The following is a 27,234-nucleotide window of genomic DNA, read 5'->3' as shown; positions in this document are numbered from 1 at the left end:
AATTTAACCTTTAAACACGTAAACGCGGCGGCGTTTCTTGCAGAAATTACTGTAATTAGAAGTCTGTGATTTTTTTAACGACTTTTTTTAATTTGTTTTTTAGAAGATGCCGTGGAATGCTATGACCAATCTACATACTGTGACGTGGTGAAAAAAGCCAAACTCTGCCAGATGAGCCACTTTCGAATACAATGCTGCGCCTCCTGTAGCACACAAGATTAAACTCAGAGGATATATAATATAAATATACATTGTTGAAAAATGTCAATGTTTAAATGATATGTATGAGAAAATATTCACATGCATAACAAGTGATATCAGGAATGTGTTTTCTCTGTATACGTTTAAGTTATTCCATCTGTACATGAACTAGTCAATCTCTAATTCATTGTTAAAAATAACAAATTGTTCAACGATGTACTGAGGCTGATTGATTGTCTGTGAAAGCTGGAGAAAGATTGCGAAAATAAATGACTCAGTTATATGAAGAAAGGTTAGAATATAAAGAATTGTACAAGTTGATTACGTGTTCTAGAAAAATGTTATAACCTGGTGCAAAATATACTTTGTTACCATTACATATTTATTGGTTTGCGGCCTCAATCTTTGCCCAGTATGTAAAGACTCGGCAAGTAAAACTCCTCAGGAAAAACTTGCATAAACATGTTTGTAATACATGCTATTTTTCCTCATCTTTCTTTCTTTTTTTTATTGCACCGGGCGAAGACTTAAAGGTCTTGCACCAGTGAGACTGCCGAATTTATGTAACTTTAAAGCTGGAAAATGGTAGGCCATATTATTTTAAAGTTTGTTTAGTAGGTCAAGGCATTAAAAATAAAAAATAAAAAAGAAAGAAAGATGCAACCTTTTCCTTCCCCTTTTGGTCATTACTGTTCTGTTTTGAAGAAGAAAATAATTTATTTTGTTAAAGCAAACATTTTGTCAGTGTGTGTGTGTGTGAGAGAGAGAGAGAGAGAGGGGGGGGAGGGATGAAAACTTTTAACATTCAAAAGTCAAATTAAAATGTGAAAGTGAAGCGGAATTCCTACTTATCTTGTTCACACTTGTCATCAATCAAATATTAGGTGAGATGGACCATATTCACAACAAATGAACTACTTTATTGTTCTACACAGTGTTACATTTTACAGGATGGGAAGCCAATTTGCCCTTTCTCCCGAATAGTGGTCAAGAAACATTGACTAAAATTGTTATCTCGCTATTCGGTTCAGTGGCGGATCTACAGAGGCGGCGGGGGGGGGGGGGGATCGCTTTCCCCCCAAAAAAAGGTTTCTAAATTCGAAACATATCTGGGAGAAGACTACCAAACCTCCCCCCACCCCCCAACACACCAAAAAAAAAAATCGCCTACAATTATATTTTTACGACTTTAATTCCAAAATCAAAGATCATCAAAAATTTTAAATATATGGAGCTTTAATTTCGAAAAATCGCCGGGGAAGATGCCTTAAATCCCATCTATTTATCTTATGTCGCAAAAGTCATCCTACAATTATGTTTTTAAGAATCCAGTTCCAAAAAACTTTCGCAAGAAAACTACAAAACCTCACCTTTTCCTTGCATCACAAAAAAAATCTCAAACTATGTTTTTGAAACTTTAATATTAACATATTTCCGGGGGAAAGTTTGGAACCTCATGCCTTCGCCTAATGTCTTTAAAGAGGGGCTTCAATTACGTTTTTTTAATTTCAATTCCGAAAAAATTTCAGGGGAGAGCCCCCGAGTCCTTTCTCTTACTAACATCATATCAATGAAGATTGATGTTAGTACTAACATCAATCTTCATTGATATTAGTTAAGGGAATGGCTCGGGAGTACTGACATTGCGTTTTTGAAATTTCAATATCGAAAAGTTGAGGGACAGCTTCTGACCCCATCTCTTTTCTAAACGCCAAAGATGGCCAACAACAGCATTTTTGAAACTCCAATTTCGAACAATTTCGTGTGAAAGGTTCCGTACCTCGGTCCTTTAGCCAACATCATAAAAGAGGTCTAGAATTGCGTTTTCAGGACTTACATTTCAAAAAAATTCCGGAAAAGACCCCCCCCCCCCCTAAGTCCTTCTTTTCTCATCTTTCAATCAAAGATCGTCTAAAACTGCGTTTTTGAAACTTCTACATCGAAACATTTCTGGGATAAAGTTCTGAACCCCATGTCTTCTGCTACGTCATCAAAGGTGGCCTACAATTGCGTTTTTAGGGCTTCAATTCCGAAAATTTTTCCAGGAGAAATCCTCCAAATCCCTTTGTTTTTGGCATCATTAAAAATCTCTAAAAATACGTTTTGGGAGTTCTTATCTCAAAAAACGACAAGTTGAGAATTCTTGAATCTCAAATTTTCCCTTCAAAAGCTACCAAAGATGGCAAACAATAATATCTTCGAAAATGTACCCTTAAATTTCAAAATTTTAATTTTCCAGTGTGGGACCTCCACCCCCCCCCCCCTTTCTATTAAACAGCAAAGAGTCTAAAAATGAGTTCTTAACAAACATTTTCGGGGGAGGCCCCGTAAATACTCCAACGAATATTAAACTCAATCAACAAACAAATCCATAATTATCTTCAAATTTTATTTACAAATGTAAGTTTTGTATTTCATTATGTTTCGTACGAAAACTGGTAAAAAGAGATGTTATCTTGATGCTGGTACCTTTCTTAAAAAGGTACAATTGAGGACCTAAATGTCTACTAAAAATACTTCACGAGTCCTCAAAGGAATCAAAAGTTGAAGGATTTAATTTGGATAATGGATACAGAATACTAGTAGAAATCCTTCCTTTTTTTAAAATGTTTACTCTTGTGTGTGTGGCATTAGAAACACTTTTAACTTTCTTTCAAACCCTTTGAGTTGTGTACATTATTCGGAGAAAAAAAACATCATGCTTTAGTTCTTAAACTTTTTATATATTTTTTTTCATTTCTCACCCCCCCCCCCCATTAGTCATTCGCCCCTCCCAAAAGGCTCGTCTGAATCCACCACTTATTCGTTAAGGGATCGCTGGTCATCTCTAGACGAGTGCCAATAATCTTATGACCTCAGGCGCTCTCTAGCATCTGCACTGTAGGCAACTGCGGAAAGCCCCATTTTGCAATTATGAAAATTCCAGTTATAGACCATTAAATCCCTTGCAAGCGTTATGCAATCTAACCTCAAGGAGCTTGTGATTTCTTACAAAAATACCAATAGCGACTGCTCTGATATTTTCCAAAAAGGGTATATACTTTGGGATGCAAACACACATTTCACATTTTTAATTATTTATTCATTAATGGCTGGAGAAGAAATATTTTTATATTTTTGCAAAGAAAAAAGTACTAAAAGCAAGGAAGTTCTAATTTCCAAAGGGGGGGGGGGGGGGGGCTCGAGCACCCCTTGCCTCCCTATATGGGCGCCCTTGCAAACACACACATTTTTTTATTGAAGAGAAGAGTTTATATTTTTTAAATATGAAATTAATATACACATATTTCTTAACTGAATTTTTCCCTAAACAAAATTAAATCAGAATAATAGCAAATACTTAAATGAGAGAGTAAGACACACAAACCCCAAACTAAAATACACAAAAGAAAAAAATAAGTATTCATTAAATAAATTTTTCAGAGGTACAACAAGCCTTTTCCTCAATGAAAAAGATATGAGTTTGTGAATGCATATACAGTAGAACCTCGATGATCCGAGTTTATTGGGACCATTAGTTCCTCGGATGTCAGAAACCCCGGTTAATAGAAACTTTGCATAAAAACTTGTCAGGGTCGCAAATTTGAAAAATGTATGAATTAAAAATACAATAGAATATTTTTAAAATATACACATAAAAAGTAATGTTTTACAGTTAAAAAACTAAAATAGAAAATAGCTTGTAGTTAGTTTTTAAATTGTTTTTTTCTTTTTAATACTACCAAGTTAAATATTGAAAAATGCATTTAAAAAAAAAAGGCAAATTTCCAGAAAATATTTGTTTTCAAATTGAAAATTCATCATTCATTAAAAATACAATTAATATATTTTTTAATATAGACTTCATTATCGGCTCGGTTAACAGAAACCTCGATTAATCAAAGCTTGGTTAATCAAGGTTCTACTGTAACAACAAAAGCCTTTTAAAAAAATAAGCAAATGAAATACAAATAAATAGGTAAATAAATAAATATAAATAAATAATTAACACTTATAAAACACAAGTGAAATCGACAAGAATGCTCTGAATTACATTCATTAAATGGATACAGCAAATGCAATGGCAACGTGAGCTCTTAGGTATTATGACAAATATTAACAACTTTACGCACAGAAGTGAATATTTGATGTATTCCAACTAGAGGCGAATCCTTTTTTAAAAAAAAATTTCGGTAATTGCATGCTTTTGCTTTTAATAAAGCTTTCTTGAGTTAAAACGCGATAAAATTCACTTTCCGAGAGGCTCTTCTATACGTCTAAGCCGTATGTATACATTAGGGTGGATCGAAAAAAATGAAATTTCGAATCTTAATTTGGAATACCCACCAAAAGCTGTGCATGTGTAAGAACAATACACATGTAAAATATTATCAAGTTTGAAGAACTCATTGGGGGTCCTACCAAGGCTTGAACTTCTCCAAAAATAGGAAAAAAATGTCAATTTTCCAAAATTTTTATGAAAATAATAAGGTTTAAAATTTTTCTTATGATACGGTTAAAATGCTTCCTTTGAACACTTTTCATGTACCTTCACAATTATTTACAGTCTTTGCACCATTAAGTTCGCACATAAGCCGTTAAGTTTCGCGAAATTAACCAAAAACTGACTTTTTTAAAGCTTTTTTGCACATTGCAATATTTCTTCTTTTAAAGTCCAATTTTCTTTTTTACAACGCCTGTCTAGAATACAGTTTTAAACGGAAGTAAAGTTCAACTTTATTACATTAACAGCCCAGCATCCACTAAAAACAGGTGGCTGCATTTCGAGTTCCATACCACCTTTTCCATCTGCCGAGTCACATGTATTAAGTATAAATTTATTACTCATTTTACATTAGAAGTAAACTATCAAAATGATTTAGTTGTATTAACTAAAAAAACATAGAGAGAAGTGCATTGGTTACAAAAATGTATATTTACTCACACACAGTTGCTCTGACATATAAGCATCAATATTAAACAAATGAGGGACTTGAAAAGTATCAGTTAGTTAAAGGCACAGAAAATAGTAGTTCGTCACATCCATTCATGAAACCTCTTTGAAATCATTTTTTGATTCAAACGATGACATGATACTTCGAGATTTGATTTTTGCTCTTATGAAGCCATCTCTTGCCGACTGACTAATCACAAACAAAGAAGCTTCTGTGACCATATTAGCACAGCGTTCCACCACCTGAGTGTGACAGGGAAACTAAACAAACGCAAAATTGGCGTTGGAGTTTTCAATCTATTGTTGAAGACTTTCTTTAGATATGCCAGCTAAAATAGGAGAGGGGTGGCAGTTATTGCACATTCTTGCCGGTTGATAACATCAGAATAATCTGATGCATTAAAGTTAATAATTGAATTATAGAATTCTCTTATTTCTTCATGAACAAAAGCCACTTGTCTGGCCTTCAAAATCTTCGCAAAGTCAGTTCTCTGATGTACTTCGTTCATCAGTGATCACTGTTAAGAGAATATTTTCCGGGTGGCAAAAATAGGCATTTCGTTGAATGACAGGATCAATAATTTTTTCCGATTTTCACTTACGTAACGAGATGCTGTAATAACACTGATGAGGAACAGCAAAGTTTTATTTCAATTCCAGAAGAAGAAGAATTTGCAATGGCTTTGGCTATACTCCCGCCAACACAGCCATCAACATTTTTTGGTGTTGATGTCAGTTCAAAAGTGGAACAAATGAGGCTTCTCTGCCAACGCTATCAAGAGTGTGCTACCAGTACGGCATTTCTGACAGATGTGCGATGTGCTGCAGCAATTGCTTCAGAAATATTACAGGATTTTGGTACTGTGTCAAATAATTATCGCTCTAAAGTCGTTGATAGGAATAAAATTCGAAGACAGCGGCAGAAGTGTCACAGGTGTCACAGACGAAGTACGTGCTTCTTTCCAAAACCTGCAAACTAGAAGTGAAAGGGTTTGAAAAGTACATTTTTTGATAGCCAAAAAGTCAAAACTATGACAAAAAGAAATGGTTGGAAACAGACACCATAGAAGAACCATAAGCGAGGAACCCATGGTTGAAAAATCCAATTCTCTTTATTTGGGTCATGTGACGCCAACTTCTGGAACGGGAAAACATGCCGCGACAGCAATGCGATTTTTGAACTGAAAATTTGTTTAAGCCGTAAGGATCTCTTAGCTTTTGGCTGTAATGGCACGGCCACGAATACCAGAAAAAAAGAATGGTGCAATTGCGGCCATAGAGAATAAAATTGGACATCCTGTCCCATGGGTAATCTGCAAACTGCATACGAGCAGCCTTTGCGTCACCTGTTCACATTACTTGATGGTGAAACTGCCAGTCCATGTGAATTTTCGCAGATCCAATAAGAAAATTGCTAGACAGGTGCGACACTTTACCACTGGTCCAGTTTGAAGTAATTACGCTCCTTGTCGTAGGTGCTGGGCAGTTAATATAATAAAGTATAATTTCATTTCCACTTAAAACTGCATTTTGCACAGTCATTGCAAAAAAAAATGGACTTTAAAACGAAAAAATACTGCAATGTGCAAAAAGGCTTGAAAAAAGTCAGTTTTTGGAAATTTCACGAAATTTTACAAATTTGTGCGCGAACCTGATACTGCAAAGAATGTAAATAATTTTGAAGATACATGAAAAGCGTGTTAAAAGGAAACATTTTAATGGTATTAGAACAAAAATTTTGAACCTTATTATTTTCATAAAAATTTTGGAAAATTGACATTTTTTCCTATTTTTGGAGAAATTTAAGCCTTGGTAGGACCCTTAAAGAGTTCTTCAAACTTAATAATATTTTGCATGTGTATTGTTCTTACACATGCACAGCTTTTGGTGGGTATTCCAAATTAAGATTCGAAATTTCATTTTTTTCGATCCACCCTAGTATACATATGTGCATGCATATGTCTTGAAACATAGATTTCTCATGCCATCTAATGGCCAACAACCCTGTGTTTGAGACTTCCTTGGAGTTTGCTACTGAACTGTTTTCATAGCGAAAAAAGTCAACATAAAATCCATTGAAAAAGTCCTTGAGTGGTAAAAAAGTGGAACTGTATAGACAAGATTCAATAAGTTGCTCTTTAACTGCCATTTTCAAATATATATATATATACTAATATACATATTGTTAAACTAATAATGTAAATCTTTTGCTAAAATAAATAAATATCAAACCAATAATAAAATTTCAGTTTTTGATAGAATTTAAAACTTCCATTTCCTCCTTCAGAACAATATTTCTTGTTTTGAAGTATTCAGTATTTATGAGATTAGCTATATATTATACTCTCTTTCATTCATGTTTGCCTATTTTTACTTTTATGTCTCAAATGCATTATTATCTTATGTGTATTCATTATTACAAAACATATCAAATTTTATGTGTATTATAATGAATATTAATGTACTATAATGTGTAATATAAATAAATAATAAATAATTTTATCTTGAATGATTTGTTTACTTAGAAATGGAGCGAATAAAATTTAAATTTTCTATTCATTAATCAAGCAAGATTATAAAAATATCTTTCAAACAAAAATTTACTATTGAAATCCACACATAAACACATCAGTGTTGAGACAACAGGAACAAAAAAAAAAGAAAAAAGAAAAGAAAATAGATGGTATCAAGACTTCATTTCAAGAATTCCGGATAAGAGCCCTCTTTTTTCTAACATAATCAAAGTTAATTTTAAATTATATTTTTGGAACTTCTATATTGAAAATTGATAATCTATAGAATACCAAGTCCCTGCATCTCATCTCAAAAAGGAGGAGATGATCCCCCCTATTGTCTCTCCCTTGTATCTGCCCTTGATAGTACTTTGAAAATATAAGCTAGAATGCGTAGTTATGCCAATTAACTAATAGCACACTATACCACTCTAGGACTATTACCACAACATTTTGAAAGATAGTTGCATTTTGTCAATGAACAATATAAGATCTCAGTTAACCTACAGGACGGCCCCTATATATACGATGCATCAGCTTAAGATCGGCTATTTTGGATCGGAGCATGTGTTTGAGTAGTTGTCTTTTCTGGCAAGTTATTGGGTTTGGCGATTCCTCACTGTGAGCAATTATTAGCGGCACATGAATTGTTTATTAAATAAAGTTTTTTTTTTTTTTGACCAATTTGGCAAAGTCCGAAACTTTGCTCTGGTAACCCTAGCTCTGCAACAATGAAAAATCCAATCCAAAATGGCTAAACTTAAGCTGATGCGTCAGCCAGTATATATAGTGGCTCTAACCTACAAATTATCCACAAATGATGTCACTTTGAGGAGGGTACAGGATTTGTGAAATTGCGAGTTTGTGACAAGGGAGAGGGGTTAATAAGAAGTGTGATACCCTGTGAAAAAAAGTGTGACACCATTTATGGACAGCCCCTTACTTAGAATTAGATTTTAAATAGTCAATCAATAAATGAATCATAAAATAAGGCACTTGAGTTTATGAAGAGTTCATTGAAAGTGTAAAATTCCAAAAATTCCATTGTATTATGAACATTTGCTAATGTGAAATTATTATGCTTAAATGATTATATACACCTTAGTTATAAAAAGAAATTCAAAAACAATAGTAACCAAACTTTATTTTTTAAAAACTTCTTACAAAAATGAATGACTAGAATTGTTATAAAAATTTGAACACAGTAGACCCTCGTTTTATGCTGGTTTATTTTACCCGGTTTTGATTATGCACGGTTTAAGATTTGACACCATTATTTTATTTTACGTGGATGAGTTTCGGTTTTACGCGGACGCAACAATGCAAACAGATAACATTTTCCTCTCTTTCAAAATCCAAACTCCTAAAGATTGCAAATTACATGTAATAAACTGCATTTTGGCGTGCTAATAACCAAACTTGGGACCCTGGAGACAATTTATGCGATTGGTTCCAGAGCTCTTTTTAGAAGTAAAGTGATTAAACTCACACAGTTCCGAACTCACTGGAAGAAGAGTTTTTAGGAGTGACAAAGGAGGCCAAAACCAACGAGGATACCCACTTCGTAGACACACAACCAAAAAAGTTCACATTGAAAATTTTGAGCCGTTCCTAGACAATAGAAATGATTTCTCTGATCTGTTAGTAAAAGAAGAGTCTATCATGGAAATGACGCAAGTGATCATGGATGCACTAATGCTCTGCAAAGAATGACAGAGAAAAATTCTTAATGACTACCAAAAGACTATCATAACCAGCTCTTCTTTGTAAACAGAACATGAAATTAGTTTGTTTTCTTTATGCATGTTGTGCATAAAAATCAATATAAGTACACATTAAACTTATTATACAATTAGTCATCACTAGAATGAAGTATTTTTTTATCTACGGAACCTAACCCCTATTTTAACACTACTATTAGGTTCCAATTTACGTGGCATTTCCTTGGAATGTAACCCCCACGTAAAACGAGGGTATACTGTACTAATAATGCGCAAATAATTCATTTTCAAATAATAATCTTTACCAATAATATTTATAAGACTCCACATATTTACTTTCATGTGTAAACATGTTACAAGTTCCGAAACTTTGATGTTTAATGATGACTATCACCGTATACAAAGCAATAACTGTAAGTTAAAAGAAAATATTAAAACTGTAAATCACAGATTTGTGGAGAACAGCATACACATGTCTTTCGAGGGTTTAATGCCAGATATTGACGAATGCAAACAGGAAACAAATGATGATAAATTTTTACACAAACTTGATTTTCCAAAAAAAAATTTAACTTTTAAGGACATTTTAAAGCAGTTGCTGAAACTTGAAGCCTGTAGCTGCATTATGTGCTTTGCAATGACAATGCAGAAACCATCAAAATGATGAGTCATTTTGACTAGCTTTCATTGATCGCTATGTTGTTGTTGGCAAAGGAGAGCAGCCTAATTTTTCTTCCAACAAAACTGAGGTTTTGTAACTTAGACATCAATAGAAATAAACATGATAATTGTAGTGCTGTCACCACCTCAAATGTCAAACATAACAAAAAAATGTTATAAGAAAATGTAAGTAAAATAAATTAGAAATATTTTCTGCAGCACTGCTAAGGTGAGACAAACACGATAATATCACAAGACAATGTGAAAAGCTGTCATTTACATCATTATCAAAATACTTAGCATAACAATAATTTCTGAATTTGAGTCGATACCTTTTAATATTCTAGAATCCATTAGGTCTCTATATGTAGTTTCCACTGATTCTTTCAAAATTCAGGTATTTGAATTTTATTCCATAAAACTAAGGTTCAAAAAAAGAATTTTTTCCATCTGTTTACATTAGTGAGAACCTATATATACATCTTACAATGTCCATACAACTGCTAGCATTTGCAGCAGAAAGTTCATAAAAAAGGAGCCTCAGAAAGAATTGAAACTGGGTACAGGCAAGCCCGCTAATTATAATATCGGTTAAAAGAATATCCCACTTAATTTTCAATGTACCAAACCGTTGATTATTTTAATCCCAATGGAATATCCTGCTTATTACAGTAATTTTCCAAGGAAAATTGGCTATTCCATTACGTGGACTTTACTGTACTTTTCTCTTGTAGGTACTACACTTGTGTGACCACTTGTTTACTTTTTAACAAAGTGAATACATAGAAATCTGATTTACGTTGCTACCAAGTTTGCCCCTTATACTTAACATTTTAAACAGCTTTTACTGCATTTTAGAGACTTGATATATTTATTTACCAGATTACTTTATAAATTTAATAATGTTTTCAAAGTTGTTTCATTTAGTCAATGAATAACTTTGATGAACCTTTACACATTTTTTATTCAGCTTTTTTTGATTTGGAAACCATTTAGTTAAATTAATGGGTTAATTTAACTAAACGGCAGATTAATTTTTATTCTAAAAGAGCTCTTTTTCTTGTTTAATAGCTTGCTTTGTTTAAAATTTGATTAAAGTGACAAAATAATGTCTGGTACTACCAAACAAGAAGTTATGTAACTCTGACCAAGAACAGCATTCAAATAAATAAAATTAAAATAATCATGAATTAAGTGTAGTACCTATAATGGAAAAATACCTAAAAATTATAGGTTGTTATACAAGCTCAGTTGAAACTCATCTGACTCACTGAAATTGAGTAGATACTTTTACAAAATGTAGTAACTTTTGTGAATATAAAATAATCTATCACATATGTATGGCAGGCAAGGATGCGTTTATCAACTCCATCAGCTTTTACGATTTGCAATTAGCAAGTCATAATAGTCAGTCTAAATATTCATCGAACATAAAGCAATGAACAAGCACTTACACACGATCTTTTTTTGTGGGTGAACAAGAAGCAGAATGTTGCCTGGTGAGCGCTGCCCTTGTTGGCACCGAAGACACAGAAGACGCCCTCGATCGCCTGGGAGAAGACGATGCCGAAGAAGGCTTGATTGCTTGTGCAGGAGACAACTTCAGATCTGCACTGACAGAAGCGGATGAACTGAGGCCTGTTGGAACAGTTGGCAAGATTGAGCTCGGCAGGTCGAAAGAGCCCGAAAATCTCTGATACATGCTCGTCTTTTTTTTGTCAGTCTTTTTGGCCTCCTCACTGTTTAGCTTCTGTTTTGCTGCAATGGCTTGAAGTATCAACTGTTGGGTGTTTTGGAAATGAACATGGCTTTTTTGCATGGATTTCATGGCACTAAGAGGGGAAAAAACTTTTATGAAGAGGAGAATGAATAAAATCAAGCAAACAACCATACTGCCATGGGAAGGGGGTCATTTGAAGAAACGAGTTTTGGATTCCATATTAAAAAAACGGGAAAGTTGGAATTTGGCGTTTTTTCATGCTTTATTTTCAGCGGAAACCAAATAAGCAAGCTTGCACAATAAAGTTAAAGTACAATAGATGACAAAAAAGCAAAATTTGAAGATATGGTGCTTTATCTTCCCATGGCAGCATACATCTATAGACATAAACATAACGCTAAATTTGGACAGTAGGCTTCATCTTTACTAATAATAAAGCTAAAAGTCTCTCTGTCCGGAGGATGTCTGTAGGATGTCTGTGACGCGCATAGCGCCTAGACCGTTTGGCCGATTTTCATGAAATCTTTACTAATAATAAAGCTGAAAGTCTCTCTGTCCGGAGGATGTCTGTAGGATGTCTGTGATGCGCATTGCGCCTATACCGTTTGGCCGATTTTCATGAAATTTGACACAAAGTTAGTATGTAGCATGGGGGTGTGCACCTCGAAACGATTTTTCGAAAATTCGATGTGGTTCTTTTTCTATTCCAATTTTAAGAAAAAAAATATCATAAGGTGGACGAGTAAATTACGAAATTATCATAAGGTGGAACCGTAACATGGGCACAAGCCAATTGGCCAGATATGAAATTATCATAACGTGGAACCGTAACATGGGTACAAGCCAATTGGCGAGAAAATTCACCATACATTATTTGTAAATATACAGGTGAACCAAAAGACCTTTTGATTTTTCTATTACGGGCAAAGCCGTGCGGGTACCACTAGTATATTCATATAACAGTTGAATTCACACCAGTTGAGCTTGACTGATATGATATAGCAGGGTGGAGACAGAAACTGTAAAAAAAAGTTCCCTGACTTTCCCTGATTAAGTTCCCCAAATTTCCCTTATTTATGTTATCAATGATAATGGTTTCCTTTCTTTGCCCTACCTGAAAACTTGCATATTAAATAAAGTGCAGTGTTTAACTACCTTGCAGTTCTTGACTAGATATCTTGTCAATTCTGGGACTGTCTAACCGCGAGGGGGTTAAAACAGTTTAAACTGATAATTTAAAATATATATTGAAAAGAAGCTTCTTTTTTTAGTAAAAATAGCATATTAAATTTTCTACAGAGAAATATTATAGGAAATCTGAAACAAATACTTTACTTCCAGTAGCCAGTAAACATGAGAATTCTAACAAATTATTAAAACTACTCTTAAAGACATATCTAATCATGATAAAACTAAAAAGTTTATATGGAAATAATCTTGAAATGAATTTTCAAGCAGTATATTTGTTGCTGCAAGAATAACAAGTAATAGTGAAAGTATAGAAGTAATGTAGTTTTACTTACGTAAATAGTAGACACATTAATGTAAAACAAATTGAAACTTTTTAACAACCAGTCATATTGATATTCTCTAACCAAGAATTTAAGTTTTAATAAATCAATACAGCATTTTAACTATTAAAAAAGAATAAAATTATTTACTTATGTACACAACTCAATTTCAAATGATTTTATTATTTGTCAAAAAGAAAAAAAAGTCTAACAATTACTTTAGTAACAAACAACAATGAAATGCAAAAAAACAATTAATCATTTTGAAATACAATGCATATGGATTTAAAATAAAAGAACTTTAAAGACTGACCCCCACCCCCACCCCACCCTTCATTTAATCTGAGGCAACAGCAAATAATACAATGGCAAAAAACAAAGTTGATTAACATTCAATTTTAGCAATAATAAAAATGCCAAGTAATAAGTTTTAAAATTTTATCAGTTTTATTTTAGAAAACAAAGATTTTTTCTTGAAATCGTGATTACAGTATGTTAATTACTTCAAGATAATGAGTAAATGCAAGGAAGCTAAATCCTTAATGATGTCTTCCTCTTTGCCTGTAGAGTTGTTTATTTTACGTAGCATGGAACGTGTGGAAGGAAAATTCAAGCTATGTAAAATAAACAGCTTTGCAGACATACAGACTTATCTACTGTTCTTTACAGACTTATATTAGGCAGTTCATCCTAAGATTCAATACTTTTACATTGAGGAAAAAAGATGCACAAAAATGCGGCAGTGTATAACTGAACCTCATCAATTTGACAGTTTTAAAACAAATAATTGGCGGAAAATGCGTTGGAAATTAGGTACTTAATTTTGCAAAGAAAAAAAAAATTTTAATTTCATTTAACCAATTTTCCCTGAATTTTTATTATTTTTTCAAAATTCCCTGATATTTCCCTGATTAATAAAGTTCCCTGACTTTTTCCTGACCTGTCGCCAACCTGTATAGTTAAGTTACTAACTTTGAAAACAGGCTTGATTCTCTTTCCTTTTGACTCAAAATGTAACATATTTTAAAAACAAAACAGAAATTTTGACAAATGTTTAAAAAGTATTTAGTCTTAAAAAACAAAAAAGTTTTTTCTGTTCTTTTTTCAACACATGAATAAGTTCAAGGAGAGCTATCATTCACTTCATTCAGGATACAGGAATAACTGATAAATAAATAAAAATAATCTTCTAGACACATTGTTATATTGTTTTTCAGACTATTTTGAAGATATTATTTTCTTTTGCTGTCTGCACCCAATTTAATCACAAAAGCAAATATATGATGAAATTTAAATATACAAAACCAATGAAAATACACATTTCAAAAATTGTCATTGAATTATAAATGTCGGAAGAAAAACTTACTTTATTGAATACTCTAAATCATAGCACTTCCCTTGAAGTTCGCGATGCATTTGATTAACTTCTATCTAAGAAAAAAAATATTCTTTTGAATACACTAAACCAAATAAAAATCTTGTTCTTTTAATACAAATGGGATTTTAAAAAGTAAATAATGTTTTTCTGTTTAGTAAAGACCATATCAGGCTTCAGACTAGAAAGGTATCAAACACCAAATTTTTGCCGAATACTGAATATTTGGTCAAAATTCAAACTGAATATTGGGCATAATACTGAATATTTGGTTAAGAATTTTTAACATAATATTTGAATTTAATTAGATTAAAAAAACCAAAATACATACACATGTGTGAACAACAATGCATACATCATACTAATAACCAGGATAGGACAATTGTCCCCTCCAGCACTCCAAAAGGACTAGTTTGATAAGATGCCCTAATATTTCCATATTCAATCAACACCACATCCCTTAAAAAAAAAAAAAAAAAAGCCATGTAAACTACTGTTATGAAGGGAGTTAAACTTACCCTTTTTAATACTAATTGAGGAAGAGATTTGTGAATATGTTCTTGTAGCCTGTAGCACGCTAAAGAAGGTTCATTAGCAAATATATGCAAATTCTCAGAAATTTTTTCGGAAGCTAAAATAAGAAAACACAATTCATGCACATTTTTATACAAATTTTTCATAAAAATTTAATTTAGATTTACAGGCATATGAGGAAATTGATGTTATTACAGTTCCCCAAATATCTGAATCAAGGTTCGCCAATATATATCAGTCGATATATATCATGATATATATCCGATATTTATTTTGAAAATATCATGATATTTTGATATTTTCAATATTTATTTTTTCAACTATGGTATTTTCAATATAAAAGTATATTAATCATAGTAAAATTATTCATTTATTATTAAAAACAACCAAAAAGTTATGTAGGGGAGAGGAGGGAGGAATGGGACAGTGGGAGGAGTGGGACAGCTAAAATTATGGCAAAATAAATCACTTTATTTTATTGTCAGGTTGACCACTAGAGGGCCTGTTTATAGCTTCTTTTTGTTTCATACTTGTAGTTTTGCCAGCAGGAAGTTTCAGTTAATAGTTAGAAAAAGTTAAATTTCTCACCTCCAAAGTAAGTTTCTAATCTATTTTTAGTTTTAGTTCTTTATTTATGTAATATGTAAAACGAACATAATATATTATCATTGTAATCTTAAGTATATAATGTATGCTTATCTGCAATTTAATTAAGCCTAAAACCAGCATGGTTTATGCGACAAAATATTTTTTTGAAGCAATGTGTAGAGGGAGGAATGGGACACTCCGAAGAGGGAGGAATGGGACATGCCCCATAAATATGTCCCTTCTGTAAAGGGGCTGTTCAAATATTATGTAAACATGTTTTTATCAATTTTTGACCTCTCCTCCCTCTTGTCAGCAGAAATAAGCAAATCGCAACCCCCCCTTAATAATAACATAAGCTAATAGCTAGGACTCGACCGATGCATCGGCGGCGATGGTTCAACAATTTATCCATCGGCTTCGGCATCGGCGGCCGATGCTAAATTGCATGAAGCATCGGCCCATCGGCCTTAAAAACATCGAAAAACCGATGGAATTGGCCAATGTTTTTGAAGAAAAAAAAAAGGACCTTTGATGTTTTACCTTTTAATACAAAGTAAAGGTTGTTTTCATATAAAAATGCTTACTTGAAATTCAGTGTGAATTTCTATTTTAGTCACCCCTGAAAGAGTTTTTAATACTGCATTCAGGTACCAAACAAGTTAATTATTGCGTTGTTTCTTGCTGCTGGATGTACTTATGTATCTCTCATAAGTTATAACTCCAAAATGGTAAACTGTAGAAGGATAAGTTTTTGCATGTGGGGTGTGCGTACGTTCCAGTTGCGCACTTCCGTTTTTGTTTTCAATCGGGTGTTCAAAAAAGCCTGTTTACTCATTTTTTGTGGCAATTAATTACTTATTTCAATGCAAAAATAATATAGCCTCTCAGACTGACGATCATTTGGTGATATATTGCCGAATTGGAGACTATGGAAACAAATATAAGATGGCGAAACTGGTTTTTGTGTCATTTTGTTAGATTCCTCTTGAGCCGACGGTAATTTTTAATTTTTCGATGTTTGTAATATAAATCACAGTAATGCAGTCTTTTCTGTATCGCTTCGGTGGAGTTACAAGTTTGGGGCTCGTCGAAATACATTTTGGGGCCCTATTTCTCTATCACAAAAATTGTAAAACATTTATCATAAGCATTTTTGTAACTCCTGCGGTGTCCATATGGTTAAGGGGCCTCTCACGCATTTGCTATATTTAAAATCCGCCACTGCACGTCAAAACAAACTCGGGTGCAAGTTTTGAAAGGGTTTTTCTGCTCAATGTTTATGATTATTTTGAACTCTATTTTTTACGACTATTTCTTGAATTTCCGAGAACACATGCGTGCCCCTCCTCCCACTTCCTTAATTTCTGAAATTAAACTCTAGTTATACTTCTGAGTTGTTTAAAACTAACACCACTCATAAAATTAGCGATTTTTTTTTTCAAATTTTATCTATTGTTTAGAAAGAATTTAGAGCATTAATGTAAGAAATTGATTAAAGATGTTTTGAATGGTGACATAATTCGGAAATCGAAGTGACTTTTGAATTTTTTTCTTCGGAAGTGCTGAAATAGATTCAGAAACTCTTCCGAGGCGTTGGTTTTAGCGGTTCTGTACTAAAAAAATTACGCCGAGGTTGGGGCCGAAGTGTGAGTTACTGTAAAATCAGAGGGTGACTCCCCCCCCATTTCGTAATGCGCCATCTTTTTTGTATTATTAATATCGATCGATTTTTTTCTGTTGTAAGTAACTATTTTTATGTATTTATATAAAATCAATGAATAAGTTATTTTCGATTTTATAGAAAAGTTTCAAGGTTTTTCTATTACGCAATTTTTTAAATTTCAGAAAATTATTGCTAAATTGAACAATTTAATTTGAACTTGTTTGTAAAGCTTCATAAAAGATTAAACAATCAAATTGTTCAATATTATCAGATAATATCAGATAATATTAGATAATTCAATAACATCAGATCAAGTAGTATATGTATTCAGTTATTAACTTGGTATTAATATTGAGTTTGTTTATTGTAGCTGCGTTTTAAGAACCTCGCTCTTTTCATGGCTATTTTTTGTTTCAGCAAAATTTATGTCACTGTTTTAGTTTTTTGAAAAATGCAAAATTTTCTATTCGTAAATTTTAAATAAGTATAAAAATATTCCTATTATGATTTAGTATTGTAATTTATCTGTTACCTTTTTGTTTAATTTGATGACCAAAAAATGTCTACGTGCAATCTTTGCACTTTAATTGCGTAATTTGTTGACGGTTTCATAGTTTTATTCTTTTTTTTTTTGAATGATTTAACAACATAATTTAATGTTTTTTAACTATGTTTAGTGTACCTAAATCCATACATCATTACAATATTACTGAAATCTTAGTTATATGCTCAATTAAAAAAAATCAATAGGTTATTAAACAGTCTCTTTGTTTTTCTTCCTTTTTTTTCTTTCTTTCTTTCTTTCTTTTTTTAACTGTTGTTCTTTCTCTTTCATCATACAGCAGTCAAAAAAGGAGAAGCATAACTACACCTTATACAGATTGTACGTAGAACAATCCAAAAGTTCGTGGACAAGCTGTATAAAACCTTACCCAGAATAGTTCACATTACAGAAGCACATCCACTTTCGAAAGGTTATCTTGAGAGACTATGTACTTCTGCCAGTGTTCATATAACTTTTGGAAGCACTCCTGGAAGCCAATTTTTCGCTACCTTCTATGATGCAGCTTTATCTTCTCCTGACGGAAGAAAGCGGCGTCCATCCAAAAGTTTTTTTGCTCGGAACAGGTAAAAGTCACACGGAGTTAAGTCCGACGAAACGTTACGTTATTTGCTTGTCGTATCAGAGTATTGACCAATCGAACCGTGCATCCTCAACATGAAAGTCGCCTTCTTCCCCACGATGAAGTTAAAGCAGCAGCTTAAGACATCTTACAGGAGTTTGCGAAAAATGTCTTCCAGGAGTGTTTCTAAAAAGCTATACGAACGTTGGCAGAAGTGCATAGTCGTTCAAGGTGACTATTTTGTAGATAGATGTGCTTCGGTAATGTGAACTATTCAGGGTTCGGTTTCATACAACTTATCCTCTAACTTTCAGATCATACTACGTGCGTATGAGTTTTCAACTTACTATTTCATAACGTTTTTGAGTGACGTAAGTTTACGCGCATGAAGACATCACAAGACAATTTGCGATAATTAACTGAGGAGACGTTCAAAATGGATATTTCGGCCATCCACATGTTCTTAAGTACATATGCATGTACAGATGTGCCGAAAAAACTTGTGAAGAAATTGGGTGATCGTAAAATAGAAATTTAGGTCAAAATTTGATTTTTTTTTTTTTGTGATTACAATTCCTTATTCGAAGAAAGGAAGTAAAGTGAAATGAATCAATGATCCTTTAAATCCATGACAATTGTACCATTTTTTTTTTTTTGGCCATCGGCCGTCTTTGAACAATCGGCCAACAATCGGCATCGGCCCATCGGCCAAAAAATGCCATCGGTCGAGCCCTACTAATAGCAACCCCCCCCCCACTTTCCTTAACAGTAAAAATTCAATTTTAAAAAAAATGAGACCTTATTAAAAAAAATGCTTGTTTAATTTCCTTATATTTAAGAAAGATTCTTAGATCACAATTTTAAAAGAACTTAGCCATTTGAAATTTTTTTCTAGTTTTTTTTTTTTTTTTTTTACAATTTAAGATTTTTGAAAATGTCTTACTTAAGCATCATTCAAACATCCCCCCCTTCCGTTGTCAGCAAAAATAAGCAAATTGCTAAACCCCCCCCACCCCCAACTATTTTGCAAGGGTGGAGAGCATTTATGATACTGAAAGCTACAATGCAAGATTTATGAAAAAGGACATGAAAATTTAATTTTCCTCAACAGGATGACTGTAGCATTATAGATAAAACAGATATTATCATGAAATTACCGCCACCACAATTGGTTGGTGGGACCAGTAGAGCAGTCTTGTTTTTCTTTTAATGTGGACCTTTCTAATTATGACCTTTTAATAATTTTTCTGTAATAATTTTTCTGTGTCCCACTCCTCCCACCCAGGAGGGAGGAATGGGACAAAATTCTTGAAATTTGAAATTAGTCAAGTGTGAAAATAATAAAATGTTTAAACATTGTGTATATTTTTAAAATGTAGTTATAATATGCAAGTTTATTGTGCGAGCTTTTGCTTTTATGAATAAGTAGAAGATTATGAATAAGAACCATTTATGTGAAAAGTGTCCCAATCCTCCCTCCTCTCCCCTACTATATTTTTATGATGTATAATACATCATTAATATAACAAAGTAATATAACATTCCTTTTTTACTTGTGTTTTATATGGATAATATTATTAGTAATTTAACAATTTTAATTCATATTAAAAGTGCTTAATTAAATTTTAAACATTGTTCAGAAAAAAAGAAAATGTCTTGTGACTGTCACCAACTAATGCATATTATTTATTTCTGAATCATATAGCTGTAAAAGTAGCTAACAGAAGAAAAATGAGTAAAGCAGCTAATGCTAAATTAACTCCATTAAAATTGATAAAAATGTAAAATGAAACATTAGATATAAATAATAAAAGAAACATTAATTTTAAGTCTACATATTGCAATTATAACATTAGAAAGAGTGATTTGAGGATGCATTTACTATTTTGAAGACTTTAGTTTGTGCTAATTGAAAATATCGGACATGTATCAAAATATCATATATTTTCGAAAATATCATATTTTCGAACCCTGATCTGAATCGCAAATATTTATGAAAGAAAAATAATAAGATCTAATGTGAACACAAAAAATATTTAAATACTAGCTGCATCGCCCGGCTTTGCACGGTCCACCTCTAAAAGAACAAGTGTTGAACTCTCGAGTTCAACACTCAGGCTTGAACCCAAAAAAAAGTCAGTGAAGTTTTGAGGCAGATTGCGGAAGAAACCCCAAAAAGTAAACATTTTAAATCCCGATTACAGGAAAAGCCTCAAAACAAAAACAAGAGTTTTACCTGTTCATATTTGAGCAAAAAAATGGCAACAGATCTTTCATCTCAATGATTTTCTTCACCGTTATACATTTTAATAAAAGCATTGTTGCGGAAAGTTGAGATGAAGCGCTGAATAATAATAGGGAAGTATTTGTTTTTTCAATTTTATTTTTATATGATAGAGTAACATGTATGAACATCATAGGTGAAAAAAATTTTGCGCTACGATAAGTAGTTTTTTTAAAATTAATTTTCAAAGTTCAAGCCCTTGTGACGTCAAATGGCATCGGAAGTGACGTCATGCGCTCTTCCGATAGGAGAGAAACGCTAGCGAACCGGTTCCCACGTCATGGGAGAAACCGCAGAACGTGCTTTTCGACTTCGAAGACGAAACGTAAAAGGCTTATCTTCTCGCATTTAACTCCTCGCGTTTCTGGAACATTAAACCTCTCATCCTCTCGTAAATATTCGAATATCATCATTGACATTACTTGAGGAAGATTATTTAGATTGTGCTGTAACGAATCCGACCTCCATAGTGTGTTCAAAAGGATTATTGAATTTCTAAAAAATAAAAATATCAGCGCGCTCAAAATGTCCCTAGCGAAAACAAGGGATCTTCGGCGGAAGGCTGCCCATTCGCGCCCTGTGACGTAGGCTCGTGACGTTTCAGAAGAGCGCACTTTTGCGCGTGGATTTTTAAAAATTCATTAAAAATCAACCACGGTGTTTTAAAATTTGGCGATGGTGAATTTTTTAGTTTTGAGGGTCAATTAACAATATCCAATAGTCAATATATGAACATTTAATAGGTTGCAACTTCCTATTTGAATGGAGGAAAGCCTTTGAAAAATAGGGATTTTATGTCAAAATCTAAGTGTAATAATTAATAGTTTTTAATTGATATATCCACTAATTATTATCGGAGGATTATGTTAAATAGCCAAACATGAAGACGGGAAGATTACGAATCCATCGATACCTGGTTTGGTGGTCAGTTCACTGTCGTTCGGGAGAAGAAGCTTGGACATACATGGATACATACATTAGTGGTGCGACATCGATGGCAAAACAACGATGTTTCAGAACATCGATGTTGGAAATTAAATCATCGATAGTATTGATACATTGACCAAACAACATCGATGTTTCTGAACATTGATGTTTTAAAACATCGATCGTTTTGTCAATATTTAACATACATTTTTTAGTATACTACACTACAAACTTACATAGATGATAATCTCTAACAAATGTTTCTTAATGGATCAGGGCATTGCGTCTAATTTAAGCAATACAAAAGAATACGAACCCCACGAATATATTGAAAGTACTGAACTGCAAATCATAAATACAATTTAATAGGAACAATTTCGCAACATCTTGGTACTATAATAAGACAAAAAATGATAAGACATGCAACAATTAATACAAACTCGTTAAATCTGCGAAAAAATATATCATAGCACTTACAGTCAGTTGTATGATGAGAAAGAGTTGTGCAAAATATATTAAAAGTTACAAAATTAATTCTGACAATTATTATTAAGAGCAAGAAATATGTTTTGAACTGTTAGTGCAAAAAAGTTAAACACAAATTGTGAGTAATTGGTGGACAACTTATTGAGGGTAGACGCAGTGGCGGATACGAGTGAGGGGTTCATAACAACCCCCCCCCCCCAACCCGCAACAGTATTTGAATGTTTGCTCGAAAAAATAAAAAACTTGATCGAAACCATAAGAACTGTATACAAGGAGGAGGAGGGGGGATCATGACCCCCTCATCCCATCACAATCTGCGACAATACTTTGTAATCTGTTTCAAGGTTCATTGCATTTGAATAGTGAAAATGACTGCTTGAAAAAAAAAAAGCCGGACCGAAACCATAATAAGAAACAGTAAATAGGTCTCGATTTTTTTTTATTTTGGGGGAGGGGGTATTAACTGTCACTTTTCTATTTATAGCACATGTATTTAAAATATGTAGACAGTAAAAATAGCTTTTCTCGAGACAGTTAGTCTGCGGCGCTGAGTTCAGGAGCCAGTATAATGAAAAGTAATAAAGAAGTGTCTGACGCCCGTTTGCTTTTATAAGCAACAAATTTAATCAACGATAGTTTTTGTAAAACCATATCCAAAGCTTCAGGCATCGCTTCAATCGATAAAACATTTGAGTCCATAAATGTTTTTTTTTTCCTGTAAAGTCTCTATAGATTAAAATTTCTTTCTGTTGTAATTTTTAGATAGTTCAGTTTTTAGTCGTGCTGAGTTTATTTTTAATTGGTGCTGTAAATAGTTTATTAGTTTAAATCAGTGTTTAGGATTTATTATTGTGCAAGAAATGTAAACTTCGAGTGTCGTGTAAGCACAAAATCTCATTATACATAGGTTCTCGCAGTGGTGCCCACCTAGGCAGTGGCGGATACAAGGAGAGGGTCATAGGGGTCATGCCCCCCCCCTAAAACGTCGACAATATTATTCGTTCGTATCGTATTCAAAGACTTTATGGATAAAATGTAAATAATTTCAGTTTTTGTTTCAGTTTTTGAATTATTTTTACAAGTAAATACTTGAAATACTTCTTCTTTTCATTGTTTATAAAATTTATTCGTGAGGTTTTTTCCTATTAGGTGCCATATCCCTGACCGATGTGGTATTTTTTAAACACCTAAGCAGTTTCAGAAATTTTTCTTACCAAAAACCATAGGTTTATTCATGGAGGAGGGGTGAGGGACACTCTTTAGATGAGCCCCCTAAAATGTTAGTCTGTATCCGCCCCGGGGTAGACGATAAGTAACCCCCAATATTTGGTGTTTAAGCGCATTTCTCTTTTCGCTTACTATTCCACCCGGCAGAGATAAAACTCTTTCCGATGAAACAAAAGTCGCCATCACTATCAAATACTTCAACACAACTTTTAACAGTTCTGAATTTGTACAGTTATAATATTCACAGTAGTAATATATAGGATTCTCCTTTAAATTGGAGTCTTAGAATCGACTGCAAGAACTGGCAACAGACTACCATTGTCGAGTTCTTCCAATAGCTTTGACCTCATCCTCACCCTCCAGTTATCTTTTACCATCTTGTAGTGATCTTTCAAAAAATCATCCTTTACACAGAAAAATCGATATTTTTAAATGTGCGCAAATAAATGACATTTTTGGAGCAATTCCATACATAAATTTAATTACCTAGCGAGAAAATTGGAGCAAATTTTGCTATAATTTTTAGTTATAATACAAAAACATCAACATCGAAACCAAAACATCGAAAGTAAAACATCGATGTTTTAACAAAAACATCGATGTTTCCAAAACATCGACATCGATGTCGCACCCCTAACATACATAGATACTTAGGTACATACGCTCAGTTTTTAATTATTTAAGATTGTAGGTTTGCATACCTTTCTTAACTTTATTTTCTAGTTCAGGATCTGAAGTTCCAGTTGTGTTAGAAGTCCCAACTGAATGGGCAAGAGGAATTTGAAAAGAGTCTGAAAACAAATAATTTAAAAGTTCAGTTTCAATAACTTAGCTGGATGGGGTCCAATATTTTAAGGTACATCTTTCAATAGAAATTGCATATACAAGTCCAGACATAGCTAAATTTTCTTGACATTAAAATAAATACTCTCGCATCCATTAATAGAAAACTTAGGGTCACACGTTGCAATTATGGGTCACTCTCTTTCTAGGGTAAATAATGGTCACCAACTTTTTACTGTTGAAAAATGTTTTTGCAAAAAAACTAAATTATGCTAAGTCATCCTTATACATTTAATTTTCCTATACCAAGGTCAAAAACAATACATCAGTGAAGTAAATAAGAGAGAAAAAATAGTTTTCAAACTTCTATAAAAATATCTTCAAAAAAAGATTGCCTCGGAAAATCATGATTTTTTTCAAGATTTATGTTGGTGAAACACTGTTGAAGGAATAATTTTGTTGGTGTTGTTTTTCAATAGCAAATAATCTAAACTTTTCATACCTACATACATTTTTTCTTCTTTTTAAAAAAAAGTTAACTTAAAAGTATGCTGATTTATACCCCAGTCTAGCGGGGTAATTCTGGGTCAGTATATTTTTTGATATTTTAGATGTTTTTCTTATTTATTTCTATGTGAATAATATAAGTATTAACTTCAACTTATCCTTTTCTATGCCAAACTCTCTCTTAAAAGAAATTTTAATGCTCCAAGTCCAACATTAGATATTTTATCATCTTTAATTACTGCTAAGTATCATGCCCTTCAAATCAATTTCAGCTTTGAAGATAATTTATGTCAGCATGCAATTATGGCACACATCAAGAAGCAAAATAAGCAACAAATTAATGCAAATCACTTTAGTACCAAATAAGGAGACAAATTCGATAGTTATAACAAATCAAACTCGCTTGTCTATCTTGAAACTACAAGAGAAATCGAATTCACTAATGTAGTCAATGTCTGTCTTGTAACTGCAAGAGAAATCGAATTTACAAACATAGTCAATGAGAAAAACCCTGCTTGCAAAAAAAAAGGACCCCAACAAACTGATATAGACAGCGTTTAAATGCAAAATGAGCTTATTTTGGAATTGTTTATGACAACGACAAAAATAGGGAAGAATTTACAATAACACAATTGCAAAAACAATCCTATTTTAAAAATGTTAAAAGATGGTGCTATAACTGAATTCATTCTGTACTTTAAAATCAGATATACTTTGTTGTGTATGATGATAAGCAACATATTCTACATTGGGAAAGTAACTTAAATTTTGGACAAAGAAAAAGCAGAAATGAATTTTCTAGAACAAGGTGTCGGAAACTTTAGTTTGTTTAAGCGAGACATTTCTAGAAGTAATTTGAAATAAGTGCATTTTTTTCAATCTAGTTAATTGAAATTGAAAAGAGAAATTCTTGCAGTCGATAGAAACATAAATGATGAAGGTAGCATACAACTATTAAAGAAATTTCTTCATCGAATTGTGGGCTTAGAGCAATAGCCAATTGTAGTCGGCTAGTAAGAGTAACATCAAATTATTTCAATTATAATGTGTTATTTCTTAAACATAAAACTTTTTATCATTAAAAAGACTCTTAGTGGGCTAAGAAATGATAAATTAGAATAGTTAGTTACTTTGACATGGATTACTTCAAAAAAAGGGGATGACCCATATTTGCCCCATGTGTGACCCATAATTGCCCCGATCCAGGGTAATTCCTGGTCACTCATTTAATTTAAATAATAATTATTTAATTTTAGGTAAAGGGATTATTTGAATAATTTCTAAATTGTGTAAGCTTACTCCATGCAAAATTAAATCATTTTATCTTTTATACTTAAGAAAATATTAAGATGTTATAGTATTTTGACCCATAATTGCCCCGTCTGACCCTATATTAATGAATATTTTGCAGTGGGTTCCGGCTCAAAGCAGAAAATATGGCAATGAAATGGCTGATTTCCTAGCAAAAAAAAGGGGGGGGGGAATATTACAAATTACACAGAATCTTGTCCCTTATTCCACTACAGTATGCAGAATAAAATAAAATATTAATTTTGACTTTTGATCCAAGCAGACTCTTCAAATTAAACATAAGAGCTGGAGCTTCAAATTAAAGCCACACCTAAAGATACACTGCTGCAGCTTTTCATGTAGAGACAGGACATAATTGCCTTGTGGGACACCTTTTTAAGTTCAATATCTTTTATTCCCCAAACTGTACAATGTGCGGCAGAGACACTGTTATGGATGCGGAGCACCTCAAGGAATGCCCAGAAGTGTCCAGAAACAACAGATACTGGAAGGCCAGAGAAAAGCAACAGGAATTTACAGACTGATTGACCTTATTAACTTCTAACTTGTTTTTACATTTTATCCTTTTGCACTGAATATTTTTTCAATTTTACATTTTACCATTTAATTCTTTACTTGTTACATTTTACCATTGAATGCCATAGAAGTTTATAGGAAAAGGGTTTTTGAGGGGTATTTTTGGGGGGGGGGGGGCACAATATTCAGGGGTTGAGCCATTGTTCTCGGGGGGGGGGGGAGGAGCACCCCTGCAGTATTGCATTAACAATTTTTTGCAATTGAACATGGCCTTAAAACAGTTCTCAATGAATGCAACTTTGGTGATCACTGGATTCTCTCTGATAGCAGAAGTTCTCTTCAACACATGGATAATTGATTACTGTTTGAGACAAAACTTGAGTCGTTCTTCTCCAGAAACTTTTAAGCACATATAAGAGTCCCATGATGTCCATTTCCAGTGGATTCTGTCCCATGTGGACATTATGGGTAACGAACAAGCAGATCTCTTGGCCAAAGAGGGTTATAGCACTACTTTATTTATCTCCACTGCTCTCACCAACTCTGAATATCAGGCGAGGGTAATTTCTGAAATTTAAGGAATGGAAGACACTGCCTGCCCCACCATCACTGATACAAGTAAACAACTTGGATCTTCCTTCTCTCTAGAG

General features: G+C 33.0%; 2 protein-coding genes across 2 annotated transcripts in view; one reads left to right on the top strand and one right to left on the bottom strand.

Annotated features, from left to right (window-relative positions):
• LOC129228329 (ADAMTS-like protein 3) overlaps positions 1-356 on the top strand; it is a 116,821-nt gene extending 116,465 nt beyond the window's left edge. Inside the window, exon 21 of the mRNA XM_054863006.1 lies at positions 104-356. Within this exon, the coding sequence (XP_054718981.1) occupies positions 104-222 (119 nt within the window). The 3' untranslated portion in view covers positions 223-356. The remainder of the gene's footprint in view (positions 1-103) is intronic.
• Positions 357-8,782: 8,426 nt separating this feature from the next.
• LOC129227545 (BLOC-1-related complex subunit 8 homolog) lies at positions 8,783-24,258 on the bottom strand (the record flags this gene model as incomplete). Its single annotated transcript, XM_054862123.1, is given in 4 exon segments — positions 8,783-11,860; positions 14,626-14,690; positions 15,153-15,265; positions 24,169-24,258. Coding segments are annotated over 4 exon segments (650 nt in total), but the record flags the coding sequence as incomplete, so codon positions are not given.
• Between the last annotated feature and the right edge of the window lie 2,976 nt (positions 24,259-27,234).

The sequence above is a fragment of the Uloborus diversus genome, chromosome 8 (assembly GCF_026930045.1).
Source record: "Uloborus diversus isolate 005 chromosome 8, Udiv.v.3.1, whole genome shotgun sequence".
NCBI lineage: Eukaryota > Metazoa > Arthropoda > Arachnida > Araneae > Uloboridae > Uloborus > Uloborus diversus.
Note: the sequence above shows the minus strand (reverse complement) of the source record. Positions and strands in the feature narration are given on the sequence as shown.